Source organism: Antedon mediterranea, chromosome 4 (assembly GCF_964355755.1).
Source record: "Antedon mediterranea chromosome 4, ecAntMedi1.1, whole genome shotgun sequence".
Classification (NCBI taxonomy): Eukaryota; Metazoa; Echinodermata; class Crinoidea; order Comatulida; family Antedonidae; genus Antedon; species Antedon mediterranea.
Window position 1 is genome coordinate 20,935,204 of NC_092673.1, and position 23,795 is coordinate 20,958,998.

A 23,795-nucleotide genomic window follows, 5' to 3' on the forward strand; every position below is an offset into this window, starting at 1 on the left:
ACTAGGCCTACATTGTACCACAGGTTACTATTCCTCGTCCAAAGCAGTTCCGTACGTATTTTCATAATATATTAATAATTTTGATATCGTGGGACGTTGAAAGCGCAAGTAATTTGAATAAATACGAACGTGATGGATCATCCGAAATGTCGCTTGTGATTGGTCAACTTATTTTCGTTGCGTATACGTCGTTTCGTTGCGTATACGTCGTTTCGTTGCGTCCGAATGGGAACCAAGCTACACCTAATGTTTACGATATCTCATTCCTCACATTCGTTATTACTCTAATTATATAAAACGCGAAACTAACATGTCTTGACAATACTTGTAATCCAAACAATGCTTTAAATGTACATAAATATCAAAAGACGCAAACCATCACGTCATTGAAAACACCTACGTATTCATGAATCAAAACGTGCGGCTTACGTAAGTGCTGCGTGTTTTACGATGCATTATTCGTAATTTTATATTCGTTTACAAACACAATGTCGTGCGTATTTGATTCACATATTTCTATGGTGCAACGAGTTAGACTTGAGTTATTTATTCATGGAAGAGGCTAATGTGTAACTAACGTGATGTATTTCAATTTCATTCGAAATGTATAGCTATATCCAAACAGCACATAAACGGTGTTCTCTTTTGGTTAAAACAAGGAGACCTGCTTTTAAAATCAATCCTGGATTCTAGTGCTAGAACTCAGTAATTTTATTCAATAATTCGCTAATGTACAAAACAACTCTTTTTCGTGCGACCTTCTCTATTTGTATGATTACATGTCCTTTTTTCTATGTATTTAGTTGAGTAAAATAACATTAACACATTATGCTCACACCTGACCCGTAACAGCTGGTCCAATATAAAACATATATATTACTATTAAAGCCTCAAGAAAACAGTTACTCTCGACACAACATTGATAAAATGGATGGACAAACTGAAAATGAATGAACGACCGGAAAATAAATGAACGATCGGAAAATAAATGAATGACCGGAAAATAAATGAACAACCGAACAAAACAAAAATGAAAAAAACAGATGGAAACACTAACAGGTAACGAGTTTTTATTATGTTTATCATTATCAGTTTATAAAACGTTTCTTCTCTCTTAATGTTCGCAAAATCTGGTAACCTGCCACCTGCCAGTTCGTAAATAATGAGCACGAGGTCTTGAGTTAAGTCACGTGAACTGTATGTGAAATGTAAATGCAATAAATATTGATTTTAAAAACATTCATCCGGCGTATTGTCATATGAAAACGAACATATTGCCTCAACTCTTTCAGTGCAAACAAAATGATTGCAACAATTTATTCATTATTCATTTATTCTTCACATTATTGAATTTAGTTGTGTTTAGCTGATTTTAATCTAGAATTTAAGCCAAGTTGTTATATATATAGGTATTTATTCATAAAAAAACACATAAATAATACAAACAGAAGGCAGCCCTACGGCTGAAAAATTCTGCAAACAACGTACAAAGTAAAAATTTAAAAGACTCTAACAACAATATAATAATACAAGTACACAGTAAATCAGATCATTAAAAAGCCGTTACAATTCTTGCCAAAAGACTCAGATAAACCAAAGCATGCGGTAATCACTAATTCATTAATTATTATTAATGTTATAAACCTACAAAGTTTTAGTTTTAGAAGCTTCATTCATTCTATCAATAATGTTAGGGATGGTATTTTATGTTTACATCATAAATTATTTTGATTTTTGAATCTTAACACGGTAAAAATTACAACATGAAAATTACCAATACAATCAATTCAAAATATTGATGGAATTGGTAAATCGTATAAAGATAACAAATATAGGCCTATTCATTTATTTGTTTGTCTTATGTGGGTTCGTCCTACTTTTATTTCATTTTATTTTATTTTAAAATAAATGCATTGCACGTAATAAATAAAATCAATAAATCTTTTATAGTGATATATACAATAGAACTAAAATAAATCGTATATTATAATAATAATATAATAATGATAGACTATTCATTTATTCTTTATTCATTCATGTTATGCCTAGTCTATGGTTTTTGACAACTTGTACATTTTTACAGTGTCGCATACAATTAATGTCGTCCTCTAAACAAAAGCATTTCTGAAATTATATGCATGATAAATAATGGATACATTATTAATATTTCTTACAGAGAATAACTTTACTAATTTGTAAACAAACCCAAACATGATAAAGGAAGACATAAACAAAACATCATAAAGAAAATTACTGAAAAGGTATATTCCCACTGCGGTCTTTGAAACATGACGCACAGTTTCGATAAAGGCATTTATGAACACCTTACTTTTCTCATGGAATTGCTTATGACATAACACATCAGTATCTTTGTGAAAACCGCTTTTATTGCACCCGAATGTTTAACTTAAGCGTTAATGTATTTGGTAAATACACCATGGACCAAAGGTAAAAATGTGTTTACAAAAACAGACTCTCAAGATTTGTTCAGATGAACAACGATTTCTTGTTCAATTTATGTAATCATTAAGAATATTACAGAATTCTTTGATAATTTTCGAATAAATTACCATAGTAACGGATTCAGACAATTGGGTTAACTTAGGAAATGACATAATTTACAGACAACCCTATTTAATTGAGCATTCACACAAAATGCTGTTAGGCTAATGGGTGGATTATTAAATTAGCATCGAATACAATGTGTTTAAACTATTGAACAAATAGAAGACATTGAACAATATGCGGACCGCTTTGTAGTTTAGTATCATAATTGTGTCTGATAATTATGAGGCAAACTGTACTTACAGTAACATTACAGTACCGTCTGCTCCATCGTCTTGTACCACGCATTACGTTCTATAATTATCACCTTCAAGTCGTTATGCTTTTTCGTTTGGTAATGCTTTAGTTAGTGAATCATTTGCCATTGTTAATTGAAATAGTATGATGGATACACATAAGTTGGTGCTCAGCAGGGGAACTTTATTACTGTTATTTGAATAAGAACCTGTCTAAATTGAGCTAAAAATATCATTCTTAGACAATTAGCGAACATGCTTAGCACTCTGTGATAAATACATTACAGCGGCACGCCTGAAGCGGACTTTAGGCATTCAGCTAGCTACTAACGCAAGAGAATGCGTGTAAGAGCGACCTCTATCAACACAGCGCTTCGATTTTCTAGTAGACAATAATACCATGGCATTGAGAGGTATTCTTTGAGAAGATTTAGCTCGCAGATCCCCTGTTCATTCACAATAAGACATTATTGAACCAGTGATGTGCAATGATCTGGCAAAACAATTAATCCATGGAACACGGCCACTTTGTCTGTATTACGATAGATCACCATCTGAAAACAAACCGCCGAAATGCCAAACAAGATTGGTGACGAATTTCAATGTGGTAGGCCTATCTGATATTATTATTACTGGTGTCTAAGTTAATTGGAAATGCTATGTAGTTGAAATGCGATTGTTTTTGAGATCCCAGACTGTATAGTTTCTGTAGCTTTATGTAGACGGGTACAACAACGAAGGATGGGTTACAAACAGAAAGTCGGATAAATTTGTTATCGGTTTGCTTCCGAAATTATCTGAAACTATGGAGTTTACCACTGCAACCGTGCTATACTATGAAGTCCTCACCAATATATCACAGTGGAATGATATAAAAACAGAAGTCGGGGATAATAATACGTACTTATTGCTTGGATATGAACTCACGAATCTGACATCAGAGGATGAGCACCAGGAATATTATGCCAGTTTTGCATATATTGCCTTATCTGTGTTGATATTATGGACGTTTTTTGGCAATGCTTTGGTGTTGATGGCAGTGAGTAGGGAGAGGGGGTTAAAGTCAATGTCAAATTACGTGATAGCATCTTTAGCGTTAGCCGATTTGTTGCTGTCTGTGTTAGTCATGCCAATTGGTTTACTTAATCTGGTAAGTTACAACTTTATACTAATCTTTGGCTTTATTGCTAAAGGATTTGCGACACTACTTCTTATATTCTCATATTATACAATTTATCAACATGTTTATTCCCCTTATTTCTAAAAATATACGGTAAAATATCTTCAACCCCTCTGCTCAGCAGACACATCCACAAATAAAAATTGGTTCTGATTGGTTACCAGGATGCAACGCATGAACTACATACGCGAACGCAAGTAATTTGACCAATCACAAGCGACAGAACGTTCATTAAGTTTACATTATCTATAATATTTATAACATCACATTATAGGCCTACCGTATTTTATAATTGTAACTGAACAATTGATGATTATAACGTAACTTTAAATATGCATATATTTTTTTTGCTATGATATAACATTGAATAGTATTTATCATAATCGACATACATGCTCGTAATAATTGTATTAAATCATGTAAACACAACTTAATATGATGATTAGAATAGTTATCGTATTTATTCAGTCTGACAAAATATTTTGTGCCTTCATCTGTAACCAAAGTGGCCGCATACAGCGTATTAAATGTAATGTAATATCATTTTAACACCAGTGGTGCTTATAGACACGATCTCTCGATTACGACTAATGTTTGATTGATATGACGAGCCAGCTGACAATAAGTGATAGAAATCATTAGGATTCGGGAATTTTTCCTGATTGGTAGATGATGTCTTGGAATCGACAGTTATTCCACCATCTTATATACTGATTAGTCGTATTAGCTATGAATTACACATTTCTTTAGGGAAATTGTAGACGGCTTTAAAACGCCGTCATCATCAGATGGAGTGCAATTCCTTAAATTGATAATACTATAAAGAATTTAATCAGTACAATGATATTATTCAATTCAATTTGTTTTTTCAATTCATATACATTTATTTATCAACAGTTCTTAATAGTTTAATAATAAGTTGATTAATCAATAAAGAAAATAAATAAACTTTTGATAGCGTCGCAAACTAAGAAGGCAGGGTTTTGTCTCATGAGGACCCATGGACGAAAAACAAAGGTAGGCCTAATGCGTAATGCAACATTGAAATAATGTGATCACATGGCATAACTTATAAAATAGGTTGACAATACAATACAATACAATTTAAATTATAATACAAACTAGTATAATGAGATTTATTTTTTCTTTTTAAAAGATAAACGAGCAATTGTCCTAATATAATCTGAAAGGTTATGTATTATACCAAACACTTGGATGTTAAGCAAAGATATGATATTAATAAAGTGATACTTTGCCGTTCAAGAAACAAACAATCATATTTTATATTTTTGATATTAATTTTAAACCTGGAATCCCCCTTTAATATTATTAATGTTTGTCGTATGAAACGTCCTTATTGAATGTGCCTATTTCTATTCATTACAACAGTTTGTGTATATTTTATTTTTTAATAGTAATTTAAAACCCGGAAAACCTCTTTAATGTTAATGTTCGTCGTATGAAACGTCCTTATTGCATGTCTATTCATTACAACAGTCGGTGCGTCCCCTAAGGACCACTGTGATCATAGACAACCCCACAACACAACAGGAAACATTGTAATGAATGTATATAAAAATGAGCACATGCAAGATAATTTGAAAAAAAAACCGATATTACGGTTGAAGCCGTTTAATTACGTCATGTTTTCGGATCTCAATAAACCTGTTGTTGCATCCTTATTCTGTCTTGATCGATCGATTGTAATGTTGACATGGTGACATTTAATTACACCTGGTCTTCCAACTAATCTATAACAATCAATTATCTAAGAATCAAAGGACGCCAATAACTAATTTGATATTATTTGTTGTTGGATATTCAGTACATTGCGCTGCCGGGTCTTTATCTATGAGCCCGTTCATGTTATTTACCCGGTAATTGGTTTCAGTTATCTAGTGGGTAGGAACCAAACTAACACGGGTAAATTACTAGTCTGAACGTTTGCTTGATGTTATTGTTGTTGTAAGATTTCATACGCGTACAACAACGAGAAACTCGCCAATTACAAACTGGACTGTCTCATTTGAAGCTTAGGAAGTAAGTTACAACCATTGCACTAGGTTAGGATTGAACCCTTGCACTAGGTTAGGATTGAACCCTTGCACTAGGTTAGGATTGAACCCTTGCACTTAGGTTAGGATTGAACCCTTGCACTAGGTTAGGATTGAACCCTTGCATTAGGTTAATATTGAACCCTTGCACTAGGTTAGGATTGACTGATGGACATTGGAATTGATTAAACCATACTAATAATAATATTTTAGCAGGGAAGAGTGATAACAAAATGTAGTTTTATCTGGAAGACCAAAGATGACAAGTTTTACCTACTAGATCTATAGTCATTCTGCAATACCAATACCGATTATGTGACTTTATTCCTTTATTTCTAACTATTTTAAACATACACCGGCAATCTTGGTGATACTTCATCTTGCCCTTATTAAGAAACAACTTTCCAGTGTATTATGCGCCTGAAAATAGCCTTCTACACTCAGATGTTACCACCTGACGTCTATTAATGTAACTAATGTGAACATTTGACAACTACTGTTGTGACCTTTAAACACATTTTGTATCACCAGTCAAAATGAAATAACCTACTCATGTCTTAAGTTGTTTCTTGTTTCATTGTCCTGATTAAAACCTGATTATAAGGCCTAATCAGTTAATCTGTATTCTCCTCCTTGCAGCTAATGTATTGGATGTAAGCGGCAGAGAAACGTTCGTATATACTTTAGTTTTGCTCAGTAATTTTTCCACAACAGTATGGTCCTTTAAGTAGTGCTAATTATTGTTAACTAATATTGAGGTCAGTTCAAGTTATAATATGATAACTGTATCTGAAATCTATAGCCTCATTATGAATAGTTTATACAATAGTGAATGTGTTACGGCTTGCTACCCGCCGTCTAGATGTCCTTACCTATACCCGCCTCTTACTCTATGCAAACCCAACAAACCAATATTAATAGGTAGCTGAATGATATTTGTACAATGAAGATATATTACAAAAGCTAGACATTGCTGTACAAATATGGCAAGATTGGTGGTTTTGTTACCGGAGGTAGATCGAAATAGATTGCTTTTAATTGCAGCAGCATCCATTTATATCCAAATCAACGTATTCATTGTACAGTATCCCATCATGCATCTATACGTCCAAACTATACACAATTTATATACTTTTTTATTTATTTATTTATTCGGGTATAAAACTTACAAAAAGTAGCCGCAAGGCTAAAAACATTTACAAAATTACTGTACAATTTACTTACATAACAATAAAAAGAATGTAATAAAAATGATATAAAAAGTACAACAATATCACTCTGTCTCTTTGGCTATATGAACTATTTTTTAGCATATTAATTATTGTAGGGATGGATGCATTTTTAAATCTTTCCGTTCTCGGTTTGTATTGTTGATATTTGATTGTTCAAAAAAATGTTAAAAATCGATGTTTTTTAGCTTATTCATTAATAGTTTAAACATCTAACGAATGATAGAAATAATTTATTTAAACCATATTGAATTGAATATTGCTTCCCTGAAGCGAAGCAAACTCAAAATTCGGTTTCTTTGATTATCCCATTCTTACTAATCAGGCACGACCCCTGATTGATCCAATCTTTTGTAACATTTTTATATACAACATTGCCAAAATATTGTATGAAAAATTTAATTTTTGATAAACCAAATTATCAAGTACTCACTTGCTACTTTATTTTTTGTTAAAATAGATGGAAGATTTAACATTTCTTTGGCTTAGGCTTACCTTTCTTTGAATCAGTGGTAGGCCTACTGTATATATTAATAACCAACCAACTCGTCATACTTTGCCCTATATAATCTCCGTTAATTAAAATGAAAGAGAACTAATAGCAGCTAGATAAGCGATCATGTTGCAGGCCTAATAGTTCAATTGAGGCGTTTAGTAGGGTTAATAATACTACAGCTCTTTAGATCAACTAATATTGACATGTCTTAATATTATTGCTGCCGAGGGTCGATGTCTTTGATTGTATTTGACGATATTGCAATACAATACGAATCGTGACTGTAATCAACAATATAATAGCTATGTTATGGTGTGGGAAACTTGTAAGCCAGTATGTAATATCATTAATACTATTTTACTATTTCTGTAATACTTCATCTGACCCTATTTAAAAACAAAATTATTGTTATTATTATGGCTTTTATTTCGTATCTTTTTGCAATAAAAAATTGTGAAAAACATGTCTGTATCTTTTAATTCTACAGAACAACTTGCTAAGGGACCCTCCCACATGTTTTTTCTCTACTTTTAGTTAATACATTAGGCAAGACTAGTGCCTTTAGCAAACTTAAGCAACAAGATCTCTCGTCTTACATAAGTTGTGATATATTTCAGACGCATGTTGTTCATATGAGTCAAATTCTTGACTCATAATTCTGCAAACGCGTTTCTGAATACATTCTAATTCTTTAGTTTGTGCATCAGTTAATGCGAAATGCCACACAGGGTAAGCACATACAGTGAAGTATTTTTGTATAGGCCTAGCGTATATAATAATTCACAGGCTGAAATAATATATACACACAATCAATATTATGTAATGTTATTAACATTAGTACCATGGTACTTATTTCGAATGTTGTAAGATAAAATAAATTTCATTTTGTTTACAACATCAATTAACTGATCTATAATTATATAACTCTGGTTACCAAGTCAACTGACTTCATTAGACTGATATTACAATAGGTCACTGTATAATGTTCATCTATTTATAGAAAATAACTTGGTATCAACAGATAGCGATCTTGATTTCAAGCATTCGTTTAAGTTATTGAGTTAGTTTTAACATAGAATTAAATATGCCTGTTTGTAGTAGGCATATACAGGTATATATTTGATTGCTTTATCAAGCTTTAAATATTTTGTAATAATTCTATTTTCACTGAAATAAAACGTAGTCCATGGGCCAGACATTTTATTCGGTATCAAATTGCTATCATACATTTTTGTAAAGCTTAGTATGTGTACTTTTCAGAAATCCATGATAGCAATGCCAATTGTACAGCTTAATAGTAATTGTTGAGGATTATATAGCACCGCCTACGGAAAATATGAACAAATGTTGGGGTAGCAGTAATGTTTTTGCTAATAACTTGGGATTTAGTGAACAGATTTGCATTTTCTTGGTATCAGTATGTAGTGTATAGATTGTTCAAATGTAATATTTTGCTACTCGGAGACTGCGGCGATTAACAAACTCATAGAATACTAAATAAAGATGCATATAAGTTCTGGCTTAAATAGTTTATTAGTAAATGAACATTCACCCATGTAAAACTGCACATAAAAGTCATAAGGAAATATAAGTTATATATAGCAATAATTTTCCAATTCTAAGTAAGCACAACAGGGAATTTATCTAAGTAAATCCAACAAATATTGACGCCGTTAGAGGTCAAAAGGTCATTGAACTTTATTAAAAAATGATTTTTTTTTTTAAATATTAACTTTTAAAAAAGACAATACGATTAAAATTCATCCGCACATGTGGTGTTAGTATACAATATATAATAGTATATTAATATAATAGTACAACCTTGGTAAACGGCTACCGAAAATTAGAAAATTAAACCAAATGTTGTTTGGTGGTCACGGCCTACGTCTTCGTTGGTGCTATATTAATACATTAAGCTGCTAATTCCTCTAGGTTAATTTCAGAAAGTGGTGAATTTAGAAACTCCAGTTGGCGTTCACATATGTCCAGAATTTAGTCAATAACCTTAAATTGTTTCAGTCGCGACGATACAGATTATTAGCATTACAGTAGACTGGATAACTAGATTGCGGGATAAAGCCAAATTGGTCACTCATCTCTGTAAATCAACAATGTGGAAAAACAGTGCGAGCATGCCTGTATGCTCTGCTAGTTAAGACGACGTATCTTCTTGATTGATTAAACTGTGCGTTTGTTTGAATAGATAGGCATTTTTAAAATACTATGAAAAATAAAATGTGTTGTAAAAAAAATCAGATAGATTAATATAGGTAATATAACTTTAATTTTACGTTTCTGGTGTTTTTATTCAACTTCATATTTTATGTTTGTGCTAATAATAGCAAAAATTATCCACCATATACCCACCGTCTTTTTTCACTTGCTAGGGAGTCAATAGACATGTGGTATTACATTAGGTTAAACTACCTTACTACTGAAAAAAAAAGTCTATCTGGTTTTTATAGCAGAATTTTTCCGAATTTTGCATTTTACTAATTTAGGGGAAATTTTTCATGTTTTTTTTGTCATGATGTATTGGTAATTAACCAAATGTCTTATTTAAAATGCATGCCTGTACCTGAGCTTTAAAGTTGAAAATATGAATCTGTACATCAGGTACTCAACTTAATTGTACAAGAGACGTTTTTACTACGATGTCTGATATTAGGATGACTATAACGAGGCATTTAATAAAAAGGCAAATTGCCTTAAAATGTAAATGTGACAGAGAAAGAAAGAGAAACTATTCTCATCATCAGAACAGTAAACAACGCCTGGAGTGCTTATATACCAATAGGACATATTGTATGTAAATAAGTAAGTAATTAGCATAATAAAACAAGAAATGTAGGCAACAACCAATCATATGGCAAGTGTGACGCCTAAGTTATAGATTTGTTTGTTCAAGGAAGGTTTACTCCACGAGATGTGGAGGGCTTCCTTGACCTTAAGTTTGAAAGCGGAATCTGCAAAATCCAGAAAGGTGAAGCAACCCGCATTAGCGAGGGCCTTATACACCGTTCTGAATCCTGCAGATGTTGAAAAATGTGAGAAGCCTTGTCCCTGAAATGTTTACGCACCCGCATTGATAACCGTCTATTGGTTTCACCAATATACATGGAATTACATCCCATACATTTAAATTTATATACAACACGAGAGCGGAACACATCAGGGATAGGGTCTTTAAGACTAAACAAGTTTGGAATTTTGAATAATTTGAAAGCTAATTTAATATTAATACCTTTGTAATATTTACGTGTAATTTTGTCGATTCTTTGTTGTGCGCATTTGGCAAACTGTAAGTAAGGTAATTTAAAATAAAGAACCTTGTTTTGTTCAATAATCGACTCAACTGACGCAACATTGCAAGGAGAAAAAATATTACTAAGATATCTGTAAATATTGTCATTAATTATACTGAGTGGAAAACAGTTAATTTACTTAAAATGGTTTTAAGGGTTGAAATGTCATTGTTAAAGCTAGACCAGGAATTATTCAATTTGTAAACTCTGTCAATCAAAGTACGAACAAGCCCAATTTTGTAAGAAAATGAAGTGAAACTGTTAAAATTAGTGAGGAGACCCGTGAAGGTAGGCTTTCTGAAGACCGAAGTTACGACAGAAGAACCATTATTGTTAAATTACATTATATCTAAAAATGGAAGACAATGGTCAATCTCATATTCAATTGTGAACTTTATGTTGGGGTGCTGATTGTTAATATAGTCAAAGAAAGTACATCATCTTTTGTATTGAATAAACAAAAAATGTCATCAACATAACGACGGTAAAACATGACCGAAGCTTGTGAGAAGTTCTTTAACCATGTTTGTTCATGATGACCCATAAATAAATTGGCTAAAACAGGTGCAAGTTGGGATCCCATTGACACACCGTCTATTTGATCATAAATATCACCATTGAATATGAAATTGTTTTTTTCCGTAGCAAGTAAAAACAATTTGCGTAAATCGCCTTTGTTTAAGCTCATATTATAATTGACATCATAAGTGATATAGTCAACAGCAATGTCAATGCATTCAAACAGGGGGATGTTCGTAAACAAACTAACAACATCAAATGACACCATACATTTGTGCGAAGTGTCAACATGTTGGATTTCCTTCACAAATGTGAATGAATCAGTCGCCACATATTGATTAGGTAATACCGGAATAAGTAATTCGCATAAAAATTTCGCCAGATTATAATTGACAGCGCCAATAGAAGAAACTATTGGTCGAAATTTAGGTGTGGAATTGGGAGGACGGGTTTTGTGCATCTTAGGCAAGCCATACATCCTAGCGGGTTGTGAACCATTGGGATACATTTTCTTATAAATTACTTGATAAATTTTCCCATTACTTTTTAATTGTCTCTGATATCCTGACAATGATACTTCTCCCGGGATTCTTGCTCCCACTTAGACATTTTAGAAATGAAAATAAGAATTATCATATATCATATCATTTATTTCGCCAATATACAGAACAGTACAAAAAAAAAACAATACAAAAGTAAGTCAATGAGGCCGGATAACCTAAAAGTTATAAATAAAAATAACCGTCGAGAGGCTCTCCACATCGAAATACTTACATAAAATGAATAATACATGGATTCTATTAAAATTGAGATAAAACTATAAAATTCAGCAATGGGTTTTTATAAAAAAATTGTTAATTTAAAAAGATAGAATTAAGAAAATATCTTTAAAATATACATATGTTCAGATTAAAACAGATTATTAAAATATTTCTTAAGGCTATGCTTAAAACAGTTTATATTAATTAAAAGTTGGTCGCAGAGATCCGCAGCAAGATCTCTAAAATGTCTAACAAAAAAATTAAAGACAGAGTTATGAAATAAATCAGTCCGGGCTATAAAATTATTGCGCAACTTAAGGTTATTAACATGTCTGCAATTAATAGATAAATATTTAAAAACTTTAACATCATATAATTTGTACATACATTTGGTAACAAAATTAATACATAAATAGCTAATTCGATTTGTTATGCTTATATTGTGTCTATCCAAATGTATACCGGTATTATAAGTAACTGTTAGCAGCATAGAGGATAATATATGTTTTACTAAATAATTGATAATTGATTGAATGTGAGTTTCAGTTTGGAAGGTGAAGAAAATGCATCAATAATTCGCGCGTGTACCCAGCAATATCAATTGAATTAAACATAAAATATATATACCGTGCAATCTAACTTTACATTAATAATTACAGATTTTTATAAGTAGTTGGTGTGAAAATGAACTGACGGTGATGACGTGTCATTCAATGTATGTCTATAATATTGTTTCGCTGTTTTTTTTAATATGTGTACCTGGCACACTTCTGTCGAATTATTGTATCAAAATATAGCCATTTATAATGATTTTTTTTTAACCACTTCATTGCTCATGCAATATTATTGTGTGTTGATAGAGCACACTAAAAGGAAAATAACTTTTTAATTCGAGGTCATACAAGTGATACCTTGCATAGGCCATTTACAACACTGATAAATAGTTGCAAAATTGCATTTTTTTTTCGGGTCCCAGTAAGTTTATTTGATAATTTAGAACATGTTTTTAAAGATTTTTTATTTGTCTAGCAGCACATCTGTGTAACTTTCATTTAGTAGTGATCAACATTCTGTGGTATATAATTACATTAGATGTAATTGTGAGACGTGGAATCTGACCTCAGCTCCCATAAACGGCTGCTACAACAAGATTTGTTTATTAAATTATTAAATGTTGTATTTAATGTCAAGGTAAAGCTTAATCGCACTATGACGTAAAGGGGCAACGCAAGTAATTTGACCAATCAGGACGCGGTAGACGATCCGTGTTGCGCTTACGCCCTCATTCATATATAGTGAAAATCATACAGTATACAAAGAATAGGGTGCATGACAAGCAAAAAATTATGTAGTTAATAGTAGATCATATTCAAATTAAGCTTTCTAACGTCAATATATCTTACTATCCTAATATTGATAGTGAAATGGATAAAGAAGGCGTGCAATTATATTGTTTATGGTTTTTTTACCGCAATTCCATATTTCATGACAATGATGGAAATGCTCTCATAATTGCCTTGTAGACCATTACTGTTAACCTTTCTAATATTCTACCTCGTTGCATTATGGGATCTGTACATTATGGTCCAGTAATAATTACAGTTGGATGCATTTTACTGAGAGTTATTGAACTTCATCGCAATTAATCTTTCTTTATTCTTATAAACACAAATTTAACGATTGCAATTAAAGGTTTATTTTGTGATAGAAAATGGTACTACTGAAACAATCTGTTATTGTTGTTGACCACTTTGAGTAAGAAATTCATTCACATAATATGCATTGTGACATTTGAAAACATTTGGAGTACATTTTCTTTAGAACTGTATACAATTTCAGACGGATTTAAGAAAAATAGCCAAATTACAATGTTTTGCAAAAATAGGCTCAGAGCTTTTAATGGCGTCATCCTACACTCCCCACACCAACCTCTTTGCTTAATCCAAAAACCATGGGCTGGTTATATTACTTTTTGGCCACGCTTTTCTTTAAATAATTTAAAAACCAATTTTGCCTTTGTATTCGCAATAATCTAAATTAGTAAGATAAACTCGTCGTTCAAAATTTCAGGCGCCAAAAATATGGAATAACCTACCACTACTGAAATTAAATATTCCACAACAATTGCTTCATTCAAAGCTATAAGATATCGATCTCATATTTTCTCACAAAACTTAACATTTTATTTCCTGTTTTTTTTTGTATTATTATTATTTTTAATAATATTAATTTATTTTAATCTTATTTTTTATATATTATATTCTAATATACAATTGTTACTGATATTTCTCTAATTATTACTAGGCATTTTGTACTGCAAATATCAATACTTTCATGTGCTGTTTTGTCATGTACCGTAACCTGTAGTCTTGTTAGGGGGTCAAGCTTAAAGTATCTTACTTATTTGACCTCCTTTCACACTTCTTTGTTCTTTTTTAAAGTACAAGTATCTTTATACATTTTTTAAAAATTAGTTTGATTACCTTATTGTTTATTACTATGATACCTGTTATCATTGTTTCATATAACTTGTACTATTTTTGAAGTGTAAAAAAATGAATAAAAGAAAGAAAGAAGGACAGGACTACAATGCAACACAGGTTTTCTTTTACCTGACTGTATAAAGATGTTGTTAAATAAAAAATAAATAAAAAATAAAAAATAATAGGCCTAATTAACGTCATCAGGCATTTTTAGAACATTATTTTACAATCGTAAGGAGTGAGTTGCAAGTCATTCAATGCATTTATTATTGGTATTAAGCCTTATTAAAGGCCTATATATGGACATGATGATGTAATATTACTTCCATATTTGAACATATCACTACCATATTTAGGCACTTCACACTTTTTTTGTCAAACTAGTTTGATAGTGTAGACAGAGCTTAAGAATTATTAACTTCAATATCTTGAAAATGAAAGATAATTTCAAGTTAATTTATCGCCTCCCTTGTAATTTATTCTTACATAATAATAATTTATCGTTATGGTAAAATGGATTTCTCATTATTAATACATCGTATAGCGTCATGTATCAAGATCATGGACCTTAAATCCCGGATCTAATTCACCCTCTAGTTTGATGGCAATCGTAATTTCGTTTATTGACTAAAATATGATTAATCTGTTTAAATAGGTTAGTGGTATCCCAAGGCTTTGTTATAAAAATAATTCTTTAGATATCTTTAACTGTAATTTCTCTCAATTTAAATGTATTATTAATGAAATTATTTAAATAATCTTATTTACATTTTTGTATATATTTATATTGGCTTATATTTTATAGTTTAGTTATTTTATTTTCAACCTGTTATTGGTGTTTTACACGGTTGGCTTGAAATAAAGAATAAAGAATAAACTATAATAATTATTAGTCGGGAAGATCATTTCTGAAATCTTCTTAAAACAATAATCATGTTGAAACGTTTTGCTTCTCGGGATTTGAAACCAAACCTACGTTAAAAATCACCACCAATTAAGTAGTAATGTAGAGGCCTATTGGTTTCCAAGAACAGTACAATGTATAAAACAGCATAAAATATGAATGAAAATAAATACATAGAATAATAGAAACATTAAACTTGAGAAATTAAACATTGAAATTAGTGGTCCCTTGGGTAATGTTATTATTATAATATAGTTCATTGAGCATTTTAACCTTTTGTAGCCTGATTCCAGAAGCCTTTAAATCGATACCTTGGTTGAACATCTGAGAGACCATCTAGACGTTGTATAATGGGCGGTACCAGAAGGGCAGCCGACAGGTACCGAACCCAAGATAAGATAAATCTTCCCATCTACGTTAAGATGTATGTCTTCATACACAATAGAATGTGTCATTTTTATGTCTGAAATTATATTTTAAACTATAAGTGTTTAGATCTTAAACATGTATTTTGTACCCACTTTTCCACACATTTAGCCTTAAACATGTTTAGATATGAAACATGTTTAGGTTCTAAGCACATTCTAAACATGTAGTATGTATCCAACTCAACACAGTGATGATTGTTAAACATGTGGAGCAATAATAAAGACACGCTTAGGTTTTAAACGTGTTTAATTTGCCGTGTGTGGAGCTTTTTTCCGCCACAGTAAAAGCGTCAGCCTATATGCACGCACGCTAAACACGTACCTATGTTGCTATGTTAAAAATATGTAGAAATTGAACATGATATTGATTTCTAAACGAGTGGAGGAAACAACATGTAGCTATAAAAACGTTTACTTTTTGAACACGCTAAACATTAACTATGTGTTTAAAAGATAAATGTGTGGGAAAAGTGCGTACAAAATACATGTTTAAGATCTACACTATTTTTACATTGTATAAACTGGCGTCTCCGTATGTGTGCGGTTTTGAACATTATTTCTTATCACTGCGCCTATTCAGAGTTATTCACAATTTTCGGCATGTTTTAGTCACATTCTGTATACCGTTACCGGTAACTTTTCACTGAAACCAAAATAATTACCGTACATTTATAACTTTGTACACTTTACATACATGTCACATTTTATTTATTTCCACGTTTTATTTTGTGAAAAAGGGCTTGTAAAAATAGATTAGATAATATCTACAATTCAATACATTGTATAAATCCTCTGACAACATAAATAACACTCATCTGTTACCCTACTCTGACGTATTTCGAACTAAGATATATGAAGACTTAAACCTAATTCAAGCTCCAAGCAAATTAGAAGTTTTCGACCTTCAGGTTTACACTTTTTAAATCTTGTTGAGCCCAGAGGGGAGTTACTGCCATTGTTTTACAATTGAAATGCTTTGGTAGTTTTTTTATAGCTATACAGGTTGAAAGTTGATTCAGTAATCTGTTTGTAGTTGTAGTTGTATGGTTGTTGTGGTTGTACTAACATGACCATTGAAATTATGTAGTGTTGCTTTTTAAAGTTTGATTGAAAGATATCATATTATTTTAAAAAATGAAAGTAGAATATGTGATATTATTAGTAGGTGGTGTTGCGCTTCTCCTCTCCCCATCCATTATTTATGCTTGGTTCCCACTTAAGCTTGGTTCCCACTAAAGCTTGATTCCCACTAGAACGTAACGCAAGGACGTAAACGCAACGCAAGCGTTTTAACCAATGACAATGGAACGCAACGCAACCTACGCAACGTTAGAAAATGCCCTTCCAATAATTGTGTTTGCCCCCGCCTGCGTGTAATCAAACCCGCGATGTTTGCAGCACTATATATTGCGTCGTCGGTTCCCACTTGTGGTTACGCAATACACCACTTTGCGTCCATACGTCGCTGCGTTACGTTGCGTTCTAGTAGGAACCACGTTTTAATCACAAGTGGGAACCGACGACGCAATAGTGCTGCAAAAATCGCAGGTTTGATTTCACGCAGGCGGAGGCAAACACAATTATTAGAAGGGTATTTGCTTATGTTGCGTAGGTAGAGCGTTACGTTGCGTCACTAGTGGGAACCACGCTTTAGGATGCAACGACGTAAGCGCGACGCAGGAAATTTGACCAATCACGATCATACGAACCTGTCATTTGTCAACTTGCGTTGCGCGCACACTCTTGCGTTTCGTCCAAGTGTGAACTATAATACTTTAGACCTCCAATAACCATGTATATCCATCAATCATTTTCATTTCATAAAAAATAAAGACCATTAATGTACAAAGCAGCAGGTGATACTGATTGTTTTGACAATCTTTACTCCGCCTTAACTTAGCACTGAGTAATGGATATTATACCGTATACACCCCCCTGAAAAGACTATCATTTATCAATGATAAAAACCATACCAAGGTCCATACTTTATATTTTTCTTAAAACCAGTAATCAATCACCCGAGAACGTGATTTCAAGAATCGAACTCTGCTCACAATTGCCAACTTCTTTTACCCAAATTAATAAAGACACTGATGATATTTTTCCAACAATAACAACCTTCTTCACATTCAATGGTTAATCACAGTTTCCATGACAACGGAACGCTTTATTGTAATTGTGCCCTCTACGACAGTGGTCTATTCACAGAGGTACATTTATGAACAATGCACCGTCCGATTAAATTTTTTCATGGTAAATTAAAAATGATTACTATTTTTAATCTTGAATATCTAAAGTCCTTGGTTCTCATGTACTAAGTAAACGATAAAATGATAGTTGTGCCATTGAATTAAATAAGCTACAATTTCAATCCATTAAGTGTTTGTTTTCATAATATGTTCCACATATACGAAGATTATACAACGTTAAATACATACGGGTTTTTTTCTACGGAAGTGATTAACTTTATTAAAACTACAAAATAACCTATTCAAAGTCTGATTTAATTAATCTTCATTTTTTATGTTTTTGGAGGACAATACATCTTTAAACATTAAATGTTTAACTAACACTCTAGTATGAATGTTTTAGTAGAAGGCATTTACTTTTTATATTACCAGTATTATTGACATACAAAGTATTATTTCTTCAGGCCTTAATTAATGTCTATAAAATAAACCAATAACACAGTCCAGAATTATATAAACCATGGTATCTAATATGGAATGATTTAAGTCAATCCTTTCTAAATTATAATAACTTAAATACATTCAAGTATAATTATAAACAATTCCTTTTATCACAATTACAGATCCCATTAATTAAACTTTTTTTCACTTCATGCAAATAAATATGATAGTACATGTATTACACCTTACCTTACGTTTGTCCTCGTGTTGTGTTTGGGTTTTCTGTAGCGTAATTGTGTGTTTTTTTAATATATATTTTTATATTGATTGATTGAAATATATATTTATACTGGGTAACCTCTTCAGTCAAAGACTGGTCTCCCAGAGGGCCCAGTTGGTGATCAGTGGCTGTGATGTACTAATACACCGGGGTAACCCCCTACTCGTCTCGAAAGATGTACTAGGTTCTTTAAAGTGCACACGAGCAAGTTGTGTACACTGGACCTACGGTTTATAGTCCTTATCCGAGAAGACTCGTTCTACCACCAGAACCATGGAGTGAGTGAGCCTCGAACCCCTGCCGATGTTATGGCTACGTGATTACGGTTCCACTGTCTTAACCGCTCGGCCACTCACCCACGATATCATTACTATACTACTTGTCTGATCTTAAGTTAAGATGAAGATTTAAGTATTGTTTATTTTTATTTGATACAATTATTATTAGTAGTTATTTTGTTATGTTAAAGCCAGGCTTAAAGCTCTCTTTTCCATACTTTGCGTCTTTATTTAATACTTTAAATTATTCTGTAACAACTTATCAAGTGTGATGCAATGTGAAATAAAACGAACGAACGAAAATTTGTAAACTAGAGGCTACATATATTATGTAAAGACATTTTTCAGCTTCCACAGAAAATGGTTTATTCTTTTGAGTTCGTTCGGCTTGATTAGACCGTGTGCATGGCGGAGTTTTCATTTACGTTTACTAAAAACGGAATATTCTTTACATGTGAATCGATTGTATTTTGATGTACGCGTGTACATGAATTAATATAATTATTAATTTAACCATGGATAAATAACTTAATTTGCCATGTTTTAGCATAAAGATGAAATAAAAACATGGTTCTTTTGATAAAGTAGGCCTAAATGTAAATATAAATACATTTATTTTACAGTTTGATATTAGACGGTATAACATTAAAGGGTACGGTAGCTCCACGAAAAGCAGCTTGTTGTTCCCACTAGGACGCAGCGAAGGACGTAAGCGCAACGCAAGTGATTTGATCAATCACAAGAGATGGATTATTCGAACTGTCGCTTGCCATTGGTCAACTAGCTTACGTTGCGTCACATCCTCGCGCTGCGGCCTGGTGGGAACGGTATAACATTATAGGGTACGGTGGCTCTGCGGAAAGCAGCCTCGTTGTTCCCACTAGGACGCAACGAAGGACGTAAGCGCAGCGCAAGTGATTTGATCAATCACAAGCGATGGATTATTCAAACTGTCGCTTGCCATTGGTCAACTCGCTAAAGCATGGTTCCCACTAGAACGCAACGCAGTGACGTATTGACGCAAAGTGATGTATTGCGTAATCACAAGTGGTAACCGACGACGCAATGACGCGGCATAAATCGCAGGTTTGATCTCACGCAGGCGGGGGCAAAGACAATGATTGGAAGGGCATTTTCTTACGTTGCGTCGTTTGCGTTACGTTACGTCGCTAGTGGGAACCACTCTTTACGTTGCGTCACGTCCTCGTGCTGCGTCCTTGTGGGAACGAACCAAGCCTTATTAAAGCTCTGTCTACACTATAAAACTTTATGTGGCAAAAATGTGATGTTTCCATATATGGACATGATGATGTCATATCACTACCATATTTAGGCACATCACACTTGTTTGTCAAACTAGTTTGATAGTGTAGACAGATCTTATGCACTTTTCGCATCGTATCTTAACGTGGCGTACGTGTGCATATTTAAGTTATAGTTTTAACATAACAATACATGACTTAGGCCATAATAATTACATTGAATGCTTTGTATGTTCGTAATGAACGTTCATAACCTTTTACTCATATACATTAATTTAAATTATCTTATTTCTTAGTCTTAATATTTAACCTACATTAAATTCCCCAAGTAGTAGTAGTATTAAACGCTATATGTGCCAAAATATTTATCTTTTTTAATAATATTAAGTCAAAAACTCCTTCTGGAACCCAAACTAGTATTTCGCGTGCGTAGCAATGTATTTGCTTTTCGCTCAATTTATAACCGCTCCAAGATTCGTCTAAATCATTTTTTTTATAACTTAGACAGTTTAACTGACAGATTACACTATTAAAGAAGCGTTTCAAGTTGTGACAATGTATATTATGACATATGCGTTTGGTGTTGTCACGTTATCAAGTAGTGTTTGAATTACTAATTAAATTACTAATTGTTATTAAGCGGCCGTCCATTATTATGCGGCGTTTGCCGTCAGTTTGTACTTGTAACAGATATTCATCGATGTGCTTATATTTGCAAATTTTAGGCCCTGTCTACACTATCAAACTAGTTTGATAAAAGCAGTTTAATGTGCCCAAATATGGTATTAATATGACATCATGTCCATATATGGGCACATCACATCACGTTTTTGTCACATACAGTTTGATCAATCAATCAATCAAATAAACATTTATTTCTTTAAAAATCAGAATAACGATAAGAAACTTTTTTTCAATTTACAAATAAATTATGAGATTAAAACATTTAAAAGAAAGAAGTGTCTAAAAAAAATGCTAATAAATTTCTTTAAGTTATGAAAGTGGCAAAGTCCCAAAAAGTAAAATCAAATGGTAAAACCAAGCGAAACTAGTGTACGGAAGGCCATAAGTAAAGTTAATAATATTTCTAATATTATTATTACACAACATAAACAAGCAAGACACACAAACAGAACACACGACGAAAACAGAAAGGTCAAAACAAAGGCAGCTGATCAAACTGTAATGAGTAGGCCTAGAGGGTTTTTTTTCTTTTCCTTTTATTATAGAACGTAAGTTGAAATAATATGGCGTTTCAAATTATATGAAAAAGCTTTTCTTCGTTGTTGAATTCTTGATGGTGATGGGTAAATTATTCCAAATTTTGGGACCACTGAATCTGATGTTGACTTGGAATGATTGTTTTCTTATGCTGGGGAATATGCAAGTTGGTTGCGGCTCTAGTATGGTAAGTATGGTAATAAGAATTAGAATGGAATAAATTACAGAATTGAGAAGGGTATAAGCCGGTGGTTGAAGAATAAGAAAATTGCTTTGTTGGAGTATATTAAAATCTTTTAAAGTAAATTAAGAGATGAGAATAATTGGTAAGTGTGGGCTAAAGGTGGAGCGCCAGTGATAATGTGAACCGCCTTCTTTTGCTTAACAATTTGTGTTTGTATGGTCATAGGTGTTTCACCATACAATATTGCAGTAATTAAGATATGGAAGGATTAGGCTACATAGTAGAGGGTACGGAGGATATGGTATGGAATAAAGAAAGAAAGTCTAAAAATAATACCAATGTTTTTGGAGATCTTATTCTCGATTTCCTTGATATGCGGTTTCCATGTAAGACCTGAATCGATGTTAACGCTAAAAAATTTGGTATTACAATAGGAATTTTAAATTTGTTAATTTCAATCTGTCCGTGCACAACCAAAGGAATATGGCTTGTTTGGATTCAGAAATAGAATTGCACAGCATTTTGGTATTAACTGAAAGCTAATTTGCTGAAAAATAATTTAAAACATTGATAAGTTCTTGATTAACAGTTTCAAGTGATTGGAAGTTCTTATTGGTATAAAAGGGCGGTGGTATCATCAGCGTAAAGGAAAAAGAAAGTTTATTAGAGGATGCGTTAATATCACTATAGTGTAGAAAGAGCTATATACCGAACAAATTTATGTCAAAGTAAGCATATATTTTTTATGCGATTCTATTCGTGGACGCCTACGTGTTAGTTATTTCTCCACAATGCATGTGCAAATTACTGTCTATACCTTTGTGACTTGTACATCATGAGATTGTTTTTTTATAAGCAATTATTCTTGCAGGTCGGAGTGTCTAAGGATTATGGAATAACCCCTTTCTAATGAACCCCACAAATTAATCGAATCCCCGTTTTCAAATAAATGTCTTATCACATAAAATTTTATAGTGTAGACAGAGCTTTATACCGAACAAATGTATGTAAAAGTAATTCGTATAATCAATAAAAATATTACCTAGGAGGCCTAAAAACTCCCACCCCTCGCTGGGGAAGGGGGAGTCGGGGCGGGGGGTCATCATACATACAACAGAGGTATTGTCGACTAAAAATATGATAAACCTGCTATTCTGGTTGCAGGTGCATTTGATATTATTATAACGTTTTGTCTCTAGATAGGAACCTAATTACAGATGTATCGTGTATTAAAAGTACTTGATACAGTTAGATAGGTATCTGGTAGACTGGCAACAGTCTTCCACAGAGAGTCTACTGACAGCCACAGAATCGGGTGATTCATGCGTGGACGCCTACGTGTTAGTTATTCCACACAGTGCATATGCATATCAATTTATTTATTTATTTATTTCTTTATTCGAATTCACAAAAACACAACATATAAAATACAAAGAATGAATTCAGGGTAACACAAAAAAGTAACCAAAGGTCTAACTTATTTCCATTGTTTTGTCTACCTTTTTGAATACTGTATTTTCATGTACGGTACATTATGAGCATATTGTTTTTTTATAAGCAAATATTCTTGCAAAGATTCTGGAAATCACCCGTTTTCCAATGAACCCCTAACACATTAATCGAATCCCTGTTTTCAAATAACACCGTTGTGTGATCGAACTGTTTATTTTAACGATCAGATTAATTGGACCAGCACCACGCTAGTACTATAATACACTGGTTATTAAATACTTTCCTCAGCAAGTCTAATTACAATATTTCAGTTTCCACCATTTGGAAT

General features: G+C 32.5%; 1 protein-coding gene across 1 annotated transcript in view; it reads left to right on the forward strand.

The window, feature by feature from the left end:
- Window positions 1-3,463: 3,463 nt before the first annotated feature.
- Window positions 3,464-23,795, forward strand: part of LOC140046865 (uncharacterized) — an 86,381-nt gene continuing 66,049 nt past the window's right edge. Inside the window, exon 1 of the mRNA XM_072091596.1 lies at window positions 3,464-3,951. Within this exon, the coding sequence (XP_071947697.1) occupies window positions 3,607-3,951 (345 nt within the window). The 5' untranslated portion in view covers window positions 3,464-3,606. The remainder of the gene's footprint in view (window positions 3,952-23,795) is intronic.